The 12,023-nt window shown below is 48.0% G+C and overlaps 1 protein-coding gene across 1 annotated transcript in view; it reads left to right on the top strand.

Moving 5' to 3' along the window:
* Window positions 1-12,023, top strand: part of ULK1 (unc-51 like autophagy activating kinase 1) — a 147,357-nt gene that overhangs the window by 29,230 nt on the left and 106,104 nt on the right. The window contains exon 5 of the mRNA XM_060249366.1: window positions 315-351. Within this exon, the coding sequence (XP_060105349.1) occupies window positions 315-351 (37 nt within the window). The remainder of the gene's footprint in view (window positions 1-314; window positions 352-12,023) is intronic.

Below are 12,023 nucleotides of genomic sequence, written 5' to 3'. Positions count from 1 at the left end.
TCACTGCCCCAGACAGAGAATTCCAACAATACGCTGTGGCTGATAGCCACTGATGGACCTCTGCTCCATATGTTGATCCAGTCCCTTCTTGAAGACGGCTATGCTTGCAGCTGCCACCACCTCCTGATTGACAATTTAGACAGAAAATAGTCCAAGATTTACCTTTGGTCTAGAGCCACCTTGATGATTTTGGGAAAATGGTATTTAAGCATTTACATAAATAACACTTGTGCTGGTTGTTCACGTAAAACAAAATCAATCTCATTTGCTTTTCTCTCTCTTCTGTCTCTCTCCCCTCCCCCCCTTTCTCCTAGTACTGCAATGGGGGTGATCTGGCAGATTACTTGCACAGTAAGTACACCATGAGAATTCTTTCTTTTGCAAAAGAAGTGAGCGAATGAAAAAGTTTTCAATCTGGGCTGCAGGTCCCAAGAGGCCTCATAACAAACCGCTTGCCCGGTCTGCCCTCCTGGAGGTATAGCGTTTTTTGGGGAATGCTATAGCATCCTGTGTCCCTTTTGGTTTAACCTAGAAGTGCACTGGCCATCACCCTTTTCCTCCCCACCCTCAGTTCCTTCTGCTGGTGCCCAGGACAGTGTTGGGCATCAAAGGGAAATGGCATGGGGACGCCTCCTATAATGAGAGGCCTGGCACCCTTAGGAGGCCACCCTTGCAGAGTGTGCCGTTCTTGGCAGTTCAGAGTCCTTGGAGGGGCTTTTATCAGCTGGGGGAGTAATCGGTGCCCCCGGTTCTGCTTCTTGCTCAGTGCCGGATTAAACCCTGTGGAGGCCCCTAGACAGCTGAAATCTTGGGGTGACCCTTGCAAATTATCTCAGAGTCTGAGCGCCCGCCCCACTGCCATAGTCCCCACTGCAGCCTTTCTACCATAGACGTCCCCCCAAAAACCAGAGCATCACCCCTGACTTTCCTATGTCACTTCCAGGCAGGGCGGGATTAACAATTAGGCCAAGTAGGCACTGGTCTATGGGCCCCCGTGCCCTTAGGGGCCCCGGGCCAGCTTCCCCCCCCCCCCCGCCAATTTCCCCCTGCTTGCTGCCCTCCCAGCCTGAACGCGTAGCCAGAAACTGAGCCCAACTTGCCTGGTCGGCTGCTGCTGGCATTGTTGCCAAGTTTGCCTCTCTCTGCCTCTCCCCCCAGCTTTGTGAAAGGGGCTTTTCAGAAGGTGCCTGCAGGCTGCAACAGGGGCCGTGGGTGGTGGTGCTCTAACCCTGAGATAACTTGCAAGTGGCCTCCAAGATTTTCGGTTTTAAACAATTTTATTTGGTAACATATGGTATCAATCTCAATTTTTGTAACATTAATAACTTCCTTTTTTTTTTAATCTATCCCATATATTACCTTTTCTGTTGGGATTACAAATGGAAAAATTTCCAAAAGAAGATAGAACTATAATTTGGGACTTGCTTTCAGCGGCAAGGACATTGTATGCGCAGTTGTGAAGCAAGAAAAAATACCAGAGAAATGGGATTGGATTACAAAAGTTATGACATGGAGTGAAATGGACAAATTAACAAGAACTTTAAGAGACTATGATCTAGAAGTTTTTAAGGCGGAATGGAAAAAATTTAGAAGATATGTAGAAAAAGAGTGGAAGATAAAAGGTTATTGGACAATTTTTGATAATGATTAAGTTTTAGAGGAAAGGAGAATGTTATTTTTTTTCGTTTTCTTGTTTATTAGTTAAGGGTACCTTTAAATATTAGTAAATTGAGTTAATAACACCGGCGGGGGTTAAGTAATGGGGGGAGGGGTGGATAGAAGGTGGCCTCCAAGATTTTGACTGCCTAGAGGCCTCCACAGGGTTTTATCCAGCACTGCTTCCGGGTCACATAGGCACACTGCGTATAACTTCTGCATTCTTCCCTATTTGGGAGTGGAGAGGTGGGGCCTGAAAGTGGGGGTTCCCTAGTCTGGCATCTCTAGTCTAATGGGTAGGATTGACAGCTCTGAGTTGAGAAATACCTAGAGATTTGGGGGGGGTGGAGCCTGAGGAGGGCAATGGTACAATGCTGTTGAATCCATCTTCCAAAGTGCTCATTTTTCTCCGGGGGAACTGGTCTCTGTTGCCTGGAAATCAGTTGTAATCCTAGGTAGGGATGGAATTCTAGCAGGAGCTCCTTTGCATATTAGGCCACCACTACCGCAATGTAGCCAATCCTCCAAGAGTTTACAAGGCTCTTTTTTGTAAGCTCTTGGAGGATTGGCTACATCAGGAGGGTGCGGCCTAATATGCAAAGGAGCTCCTGCTAGAATTCCACCCCTGATCCTAGGAGATCTCCAACCAGCACTTGGAGGTTGGCAAACTAGTTACAGGCTTTGCCCGTATGGGGGCTTGTCAATTTACAATGCCAAATCAGAGCTTAGACACCTCTTAAGAAGATCAGCTCCGGTTTAGTGGGTCAGGAGCACTTTTGCAAGCTGTTAGGGCAGTCTCGATATTTGCCCTGTCCCTAATGTGAAGGGTGGCACTCCTCTCCCGCTGTTTCTGGCATCTCCAGGCACGGAGAAACCCCATGTAATTGGGATTGACTCAGAAGCGCAGGGCACGGCAAACAATATTTTTTCCTGTGACCTGCAGGTAGAAGTCCTAGCAGATGAGTAATAGTTCTCACCAAGGTGGTAAACCTGTGCCTGATTCTTTACCACTGTGGGAAAGAGCTCATGGGAGTCAGAGAGTGAATATTCCAGTTTGGTGTAGTGGTTAAGTGTGTGGACTCTTAACTGGGAGAACTGGGTTTGATTCCCCACTCCTCCACTTGCAGTTGCTGGAATGGCCTTGGGTCAGCCACAGCTTTCACAAGAGTTGTCCTTGAAAGGGCAGCTGCTGGGAGAGCCCTCTCAGCCCCACCCACCTCACAGGGTGTCTGTTGTGGGGGACGAAGATATAGGAGATTGTAAGCCGGTCTCTGATTCAGAGAGAAGGGCGGGGTATAAATCTGCAGTCTTCTTCCTTCGTGGTGCAAATAACTGCCACAGGAGGTGGTGGCAGCCACATGCATAGACAGCTTCAAGAGGGGACTGGATAAGCATATGAAGCATAGGTCTATCAGTGGCTATTAGCTACAGGGTATAGATGGAAGTCTCTGTCTGTGGCACTGATGCTCTGTATTCTTGGTGCTGGGGGGGTGGGGACAGTGGGAGGGCTTTTAGTGTCTGGCCCCACTGGTGGGACCTCCTGATGGCACCTGTTTTTTTCTGGAGGGGGGTTGCCACTGTGTGACAGAATGTTGGACTGGATGGGCCACTTGCCTTATCCAACATGGCTTCTGTTATGTCCTTATGCCGCACACCTAGAAAATTAGCCTCCAATTGAGAAGGGCTAAAGTGAAACACTTTTCTACCAGCTTTCTATGTGTGAGGGTCGGGGCTTTTTTTTGAGCAGGAACGCACAGGAATGCAATTCCGGCTGGCTTGGTGGCAGGGTGTGTGGCCTAATATGCAAATGAGTTCCCTATGGCAGGGGTGTCAGACATGCAACCCGAGGGCCGAATCAGACCCCCGAGCAACTAGCTCTTATCTGCCTCCTTCTCCCTCTCTCTTGCTTCTTTCTGCATCACAGCTTGCTTCGCAAGGCTTGCCCAATCACACAGGAGCTACACAGCAAAACCTCTGTTTTCTCCGTTGGCTGAGGATGGAGGTAGGGAGAGCTTGCTTTGCCGGGCTCTCTCAATCACACAACAGAGCTACTGAGCCAAGCCTCTCTTCCTTCTATTGGCTGAGGATCCTCCCCCTCTTGGCCCCCTGGGGAAGGAAGGAAAGAGCCAGCGCTTCCTTTGCCTAGTTCCCTGGGTCCCATGGAAGAAATACAAAGAAACCACTTTTAAGCATTTTTAATATTAAGGGGTTTTTTTTTTTTAAACCCTTTTAATTTTGTTTGCCTGCGTCCTTTGTAAAGTTTACATCTTTGCCACCTAATCTTAAATAGGTACGCACATGGCCCCAGCCTAACATGGCCTGGCCCGACAAGATCTCATTTATGTCAGATCTGGCCCGCAAAACAAATGAGTTCGACACCCCCTGCCTTATGGGCTTTATCTACAAAAAAAAGCCCTGGTGAGGATTTTTTTTAAAAAAAAGGTACACAAAAGGCGCATTCTGTCATGTGAGCTGCATTCTGGCACAGGTCAAACGGTGGCTTAGTTTCTCAGGGAGAGAGGTGACCTAAGAAAGATCACATGCTGGGGGAAAGCAAGAACCAGTAGCGCAGATGGTTTGAGGACCGCAACACCTCCGAAGACTTCCCCTCCCCGTGGATCAATGGGAAAGTGTTTTCTTCCAGCCCTTGAGAACTGGCTTGTGTGATTTGCGGGTTGCCTGTGATCTAGGTCAGAGACAGCCGATAGGGAGAGGGCTGCTTTCAGCAGTTGCTTTCTGCTTAATACAGATATTGCAAATGAGTTAATTTACTTGTGAAGTCTGGATAGTAACAACGATAAGCCTTAGGCGAGGCTTAGCAATGGGGGCCTGTTGGATGCAGGAAACGTTCCTCGGTGCCTAGTGAGAATTTGGCATCGATCCAATTTTTTTAAATGCTGAAAGAAATTAATGTCCCTTTTGAACCCCGTGGCGCAGAGTGGTAAAGCTGCGGTACAGCAGTCCTAACCTCTGCTCACGACCTGAGTTCAATCCCGGTGGAAGCTGGGTCCAGGTAGCCTTCTCGAGGTTGACTCGGCCTTCCATCCTTGCGAGGTCGGTAAAATGAGTCCCCAGCTTGCTGGGGGGAAAGTGCAGATGACTGGGGAAGGCAATGGCACCCCGTAAAAAGTCTGCCGTGAAAATGTTGTGAAAGCAACATTACCCCAGAGTCAGAAATGACTGGTGCTTGCACAGGGGACAACCTTTTGGGGGGCTCATTAACCTGATCCCTTTTTTTTTTTTGAGACAAGTGACTACCTTGCTGGATCAGGGGAATGCTGTAGACATCTTGATTTCAGTAAGGCTTTTGATAAGGTTCCACAGACTATCCTTGTTGACAAGTTGGTAAAATGTGGTCTGGATCCTATTACCGTTAAGTGGATCTGTAACTGGTTGACAGATCGCACCCAAAGAGTGCTTGTGAATGGTTCCTCATCCTCTTGGAGAGGAGTGACAAGTGGAGTGCCTCAAAGATCTGGCATGGGACCTGTTTTGTTCGACATCTTTATCAATGATTTGGATGAAGGAATCGAGGGAATGCTTATTAAATTTGCAGATGATACTAAATTGGGAGGGGTTGCAAATACAGTAGAAGACAGAAATAGGATACAGGATGATTTTGACAGGCTGGAAAATGGGGCTGAAACCAATAAAATGAATTTTAGCAGGGATAAATGTAAAGCTCTGCATTTAGGTAGGAAAAATCCCATGCATGGTTGTAGGATGGGGGGACTTGTTTGGACAGTAGTATGCGCGAAAAGGATCTAGGGGTCTTAGTAGACTGTATGCTGAACATGAGTCAACATTGTGATGCGGTGGCTGAAAACGCAAATTCAATTTTGGGCTGTATTAACAGAAGTATAGTGTCCAGATCACATGAAGAGATGGTATTGCTTTACTCTGTTCTGGTAAGACCTCACCTGGAATATTGTGTTCAGTTTTGGGCACCACATTTTAAGAAGGATATAGACAAGCTGGAAGGGGTCCAGAGGAGGGCGATGAAGATGGTGAGGGGTGTGGAGACAAAGTCCTACAAAGAAAGATTGAAGGAGCTGGGCATGTTTAGCTTGGAGAGGAGGCAGCTGAGAGGTGATATGATTACCATCTTCAAGTACATGAAGGGCTGTTATCTAGAGGATGGTGCAGAATTGTTTTCTGTGGCCCCAGAAAGTCAGACCAGAACTAACAGGTTCAAATTAAATCAGAAGATTTTCTGCTAAACGTTAGGAAGAACTTCCTGACAGTTAGAATGGTTCCTCAGTGGAACAGGCTTCCTCGGGGGGGGGGGGGGGTGGGCTCCCCTTCTTTGGAGGTTTTTAAACAGAGGCTGGATGGCCATCTGACAGCAATGCGGATCCTGTGAATCTAGGTGGAGGTGATATTTGTGAGTTTCCTGCATTGTGCAGGGGGTTGGACTGGGTGACCCTGGAGGTCGCTTCCAACTCTGTGATTCCATGGAAGAGCCTGGAGATCTCCCGCTATTATAACTAACCTCCAGGCAACAGAGGTCAGTTCTCCTGGAGAAAATGATGTCTTTGGAGGGTGGACTTTATGGCCTTATAACCTGCTGAGGTCCCTCTCTTCCCCAAACCCCACCCTCCCCTGGCTCCACCCCCCCCCCCCAAATTCCCAGATATTTTCCACCCAGAGCTGGCATCTCTACTTTTTGGAGGGTTCCCCCCCCCCCTCATTTAGCCAGTCATTCCGTGCCACTTTCAGAATGCTTAGGGTGATATATGTGGGCTCCATCCTTTCCCAAATGCCGTCATAATCTCTGATTGGTCCAAGATTCTGTTGTGTGCAAGCGGGGATTTGAACCTGTTACTTACCTGAAGCCCATTCTCGATTATTGTGATTGGTTCAGGTCCTGTGAATCTATTTCCATTCATCACTATTAGGGTTGCTGGGTTCTACTGGCAGGGGATCCTCTTCATGTGCATGGTGCCGGAAGCGATGTCATTGCACTGGGCACATTGCTGGTGGGGGATTCTCTATTACTTGGGGGAAAACTCTGTGGTTATCATAGGGTTTTCCTCCAAGTGATAGAGCGTCTCCGCAGCAATGTGCCCGGCGCGATAACTTCACTCCCGGGTGACGTTGTCATGCTGGGCACATTATGGGCATTCTTGCACTCTTTGGGGATAGAGCTCCCCTCACCGGTCAGCTGAGTGGTAGCGGGTTGGGGGCTCTGAAATCGGGGGAACTCCTGCCTCCCTATGCTTCCCCCCACTGCAAATTGTATTGAGACAAGGAAGGCTTTTTGCTAGAGCTGGCTTAACAATTAGGCCAAGTAGGCGCCAGCCTGTGGGCCTCCATGCCTTTAGGGGCCCCAGGCCAGCTTTCCCCCGGTTTCCCCCCTGCTTGCAGCCCTCCCAGCCTGCACACGCAGCCAACAACTGAGCTGCTCTTTGCCCCTCTTGCTTGGTGCGGCGGCTGCTGGTGTTGTCGGCAAGTTTGCCTCTCTCTGCCTCTCCCCTGCAGCTTAGGGGCTTTTAAGAACATATGAACATATGAAACTGCCTTATACTGAATCAGACCCTTGGTCTATCAAGTCAGTATTGTCAGACTGGCAGTGGCTCTCCAGGGTCTCAGCTGAGGTTTTTCACTCCTATTTGCCTGGTCCCTCTTTAGTTGGAGATGCCGGGGATTGAACCTGGGACCTTCTGCTTACCAAGCAGATGCTCTACCACTGAGCCACCGTCCCTCCCCCTAAGAAGGTGCCTGCAGGCTGCAGTGGGGGCCGTGAGCGGCGGGGCTGGCCCTCAGACTCTGAGACAATTTGCTAGGGGCCCCCCAAGATTTTGACTGCCTAGGGGCCTCCACAGGGTTTAATCCGGCATTGCTTTTTGCAGTAGGGAGAGAGTGCAGCTGTTGCAGGGTCCCAACCACATTGTTTCATCCAGGGATTCTTGCAGTCATAAAGTTCTAAACGAACATTTGCAGCATTCGCGGAGACACAGTAGCATCCTGCCTGGTTTTTTAGCTTTTTAAAAATGCACTTGCAGTTAGGAGTTCATTCCTCTCCCCCAGCTTTTCCCCCCAGTTCCACTTTAAAAAAAAAAGGCATTTAGTCTTGCATGCTAACTAAAAGATTAAAGCTGTCTCTTCGTGTCTATTAATCTCTTTCTCCTCCGATTTTTGGTTCCCGTTTAAACAAACAACGTTAATCTACTTTGTCGTCCCCCTTTTTTTGTGAATTTTAGCTTGGTTGACTTGTGGGAGAGGAAAAAAAAAGAGGGGGGAGAGTTCTGTCAGACGCTCTTTGAGGTTCTTTCATGTTGATCTGCTGGAACTGAAGGATTAAAAAGCTAAATTCGTATTTACTCCAAGGCTGACGTTGAGGGTTTTGTGAATGATTAGTTCAGGCCCAAATGCAAAATGCGCAACGACCGTTTGCCAGGGATAGCAACCAGCGTGCGAAGTGTTAACAAGGCCATGCGAACCCCGTGAGTGAAAAAATAATTCAAAATTCTGCATTTAGGGTAGTTGGAAGGGGGCGGGGAAGGAGGCAGAGCCTACAGCTCAGAGCCGAACTAGCTACTGCAAGAAGGTATTGCGAGAACTAGATACTGCCAATGAAAACAGCACCCATATGTCTACTTCGTAGTGTCCGACTTCACAATGTGACATCACCGTGCTTTAAGTTTTCCTGACTTCTTGTACTTTGAGTCCTCCCCACCCCCCCATAAGTCATGGTAAACTTGAAAGCTGCATTCAGTCAACTCATGTAGCAGTTAAGTAAAAAGTGCACAACTTGGCTTGTTGCCTGGACTGGGCATACAACTTGCTCCTTTCCCCTGCCGTCTTGTGTGCGGAATCACAGTTAAAGACTAAAATCTGCTTACTCGTGGGGTATGAATAGTCACCCAGGTGAACCAGAGTTACTTACCCTCTGCTAACCAGGATTCTGAACCAAGTTTGGAATCCAGGTTCGTGGGGGGTGGAAAAAGGCAGAGGAAGGATAGCTCGATGGGTAGTACTGAACCTTTCTGAAATGTATGTTTTTCCACCGTTTTGACTTCAAGACTGGAACTAAGGTTTGTTGCACAAAAAGCAGCTGGGAAGAGACCTTTTTGGTTTTACTTGTAGGGTTCATTGTTCCTTTCTTGCCCACTAGTTCTATGCGTTAAATCACCCGTGACTCCATATCTTAGAACAGGGGTAGCTGGGGCTGATGGGAGTGTAGGCAAAAAAACATCTGGAGAGCCAACGTTCCCTACCCCTGACTTAGAATCATAGAATAACATAAGTGGAAGGGACTTCCAGGGTCATCCAGTCCAACCCCCTGCACAATGTAGGAAATTCACAAATATCTCCCCCACATACATCCCCAGTAACACCTGCTCCAGGCCCAGAAGATGGCAAAAATCTCCAGGATCCTTGGCCAAACTGACTTGGAAAAAAATTGCTGACTGACTCCAAAGTGACAGTCACCATTTCCCTGGGCGTGTAAGAAAGGGCCATGATCTGCCTAATTCACAGAATCAGCATTGCTGTCAGATGGCTATCTGAGCTCTACTTAAAAACTTTGAAAGTAGGAGAGCCCACAACCTCCTGGGGAAGCCTGTTCTGGATCACAGCACGCATTCAGACTCATTGCTCTGATTGAGATCAAAGCCCTTCAGTTCTACACCTACACATCGTTGGAGACTGGGCTGTGGTAAACCTTTACAACAGTACAATCTCCAGCTTCATGTGGATCTGGTCCCCGTAGCCAATCCTGGGCTAGATGTTCTGCCTCATTATGAGGTGGCTTTCTTTGCATCCTCTCAAAATGGCAGAAAGCACAGACTGAAAACAGATGACAAGACCAAGGTTTGTCTTCTGAACTGGGGAGGGACAGTGGCTTAGTGGTAGAGCATCTGCGTGGTAAGCAGAAGGTCCCAGGTTCAATCCCTGGCATCACCCAACTAAAAGGGGTCCAGGCAAGTAGGCATGAAAAACCTCAGCTTGAGACCCTAGAGAGCCACTAAAGGGGAGGGACGGTGGCTCAGTGGTAGAGTATCTGCTTGGTAAGCAGAAGGTCCCAGGTTCAATCCCCGGCGTCTCCAACTAAAAAGGGTCCAGGCAAGTAGGTGTGAAAAACCTCAGCTTGAGACCCTGGAGAGCCACTAAAGGGGAGGGACGGTGGCTCAGTGGTAGAGCATTTGCTTGGTAAGCAGAAGGTCCCAGATTCAATCCCTGGCATCTCCAACTAAAAAGGGTCCAGGCAAGTAGGTGTGAAAAACCTCAGCTTTTGAGACTCTGGAGAGCCGCTGCCCATCTGAGTAGACAATACTGACTTTGATGGACCGAGGGTCTGATTCAATATAAGGCAGCTCCATATGTTCATATAGGTTCATATGTCTAAAGGGAGGGACAGTGGCTCAGTGGTAGAGCATCTGCTTGGTAAGCAGGAGGTCCCAGGTTCAATCCCCGGCATCTCCAACTAAAAAGGGTCCAGACTAGGAGTGAAAAAACTCAGCTTGAGACCCTGAAGAGCCACTGAAGGGGAGGGACGGTGGCTCAGTGGTAGAGCATCTGCTTGGTAAGCAGAAGGTCCCAAGTTCAATACCCAACATCTCCAACTAAAAAGGGTCCAGACAAGTAGGCATGAAAAACCTCAGCTTGAGACCCTGGAGAGCTGCTGCCAGTCTGAGTAGTCAATACCGAGGGTCTGATTCAGTATAAGGCAGCTTCATATGTTCATATGCAGGTTCAAATTCCTACTCTTCTATGGAAGCTTGATGGGTGACCTTGGGCAAGTCGTTCTCTCTTTTTATCTGACCTACTTCACAGGGGTTGCTGTGAGACACTTTTGGTTCCCAGTGGGCATAAAAGCAGGGTTTAGGTTCTAATTTTTTTTTTAAGTTCTTGGCTGTCATTTAAAATGCGGCAGGTTAAGCGGCAACAAAGCCACACAGCTTTTACCACATGTAGATAAATGAAGGTGAGTAGCCATGTTAGTCTGCCTGAAGCAGTAGAAAAGAGCAAGAGTCCAGCAATACCTTAAGGCTAGCAAAATCTGTGACAAGGGATGAGCTTTCGTGAGTCACTGGTATCTGAAGAAGTGAGCAGTGACTCACAAAAAACGCATACCCTGCCACAAATTTTGTTAGCCTTTACAGCGCTGCTTGGCTGTCACTCTTTTCTACTTCATCACATGGGTTTGTGAGAGAGAGGTTTGGATTGTTTACCTGAGGAGACCACATATCTTGTGAGCCTGACTTCTCTTCGCTATGTGGAGGCAGAGGCTTGAGGAATGGCTGGGCCTTGTGACTCTCGGAGGCCTTTTGGAAGTGTCACCTGTACCCGTTCGCAGCACACCTCATGACCAGGCTGGTCACATTTGGTTGCCTGAGGGCTTCTTTTGACATCTTGGGTGTGTTTCACTTTCCTATGATTGCAAGCCAGGCTCCTGACTGACTTGTGGAATTTTTAGCAGGCTGAATCAATGGTAGTGTCCTGGCCCCACTGATAGACCTCCTGAAGGCACCTGGTTTTTTCGGCCACTGTGTGACACAGTGTGTTGGACTGGATGGACCATTGGCCTGATCCAACATGGCTTCTGTCTTGTATTTCAATACTTCTACCCGCCACCATATTTCTGCAACTCCAGCATAGGTGTTTCTTTGAACATAAGAGAAGCCATGTTGGATCAGGCCAATGGCCCATCCAGTCCAACACTCTGTGTTACATAGGAACATAAGAGAAGCCATGTTGGATCAGGCAAATGGCCCATCCAGTCCAACATTCTGTGTCACATAAGAACATAAGAGAAGCCGTGTTGGATCAGGCAAATGGCCTATCCAGTCCAACATTCTGTGTCACATAAGAGAAGCCATGTTGGTTCAGGCCAATGGCCCATCCAGTCCAACACTCTGTGTTACAAAAGAACATAAGAGAAGCCATGTTGGATCAGGCCAATGGCTCATCCAGTCCAACATTTTGTGTCACATAAGAACATAAGAGAAGCCATGTTGGATCAGGCCAATGGCCCATCCAGTCCAACACTCTGTGTCACACAGTGACCAATATATGTGTGTGAGATCTTGAAGGACTCACATTTTGGTCTGAAATATTTCGATTTTGTCTTTCTTCACAAGGGGACTTAAGCAACTGTAACTGTTAAGCAATGTCTATACACGATAAATTTTTGACTGTCTGACTGATTTATAAATAGGGATTGTGAAGAATGACCAGTGTATCACTTTTATACAGTCTGAACCCTAATTAAAAGCCCTCCGAAACTAATGTGCCTCACATCATCTTCTGAAAATTAGCAAACAGGAACCCTTCCTGGCATGTTGTGATGTTTGAGGGGCCATCACTGAAAAGGCTCAGGTAGGAGCCATAGCTGCCTGAAATTATGAATGGGAGGATACCTT

Source organism: Heteronotia binoei, chromosome 11 (assembly GCF_032191835.1).
Source record: "Heteronotia binoei isolate CCM8104 ecotype False Entrance Well chromosome 11, APGP_CSIRO_Hbin_v1, whole genome shotgun sequence".
Taxonomy (NCBI): Eukaryota; Metazoa; Chordata; class Lepidosauria; order Squamata; family Gekkonidae; genus Heteronotia; species Heteronotia binoei.
Note: the sequence above shows the minus strand (reverse complement) of the source record. Positions and strands in the feature narration are given on the sequence as shown.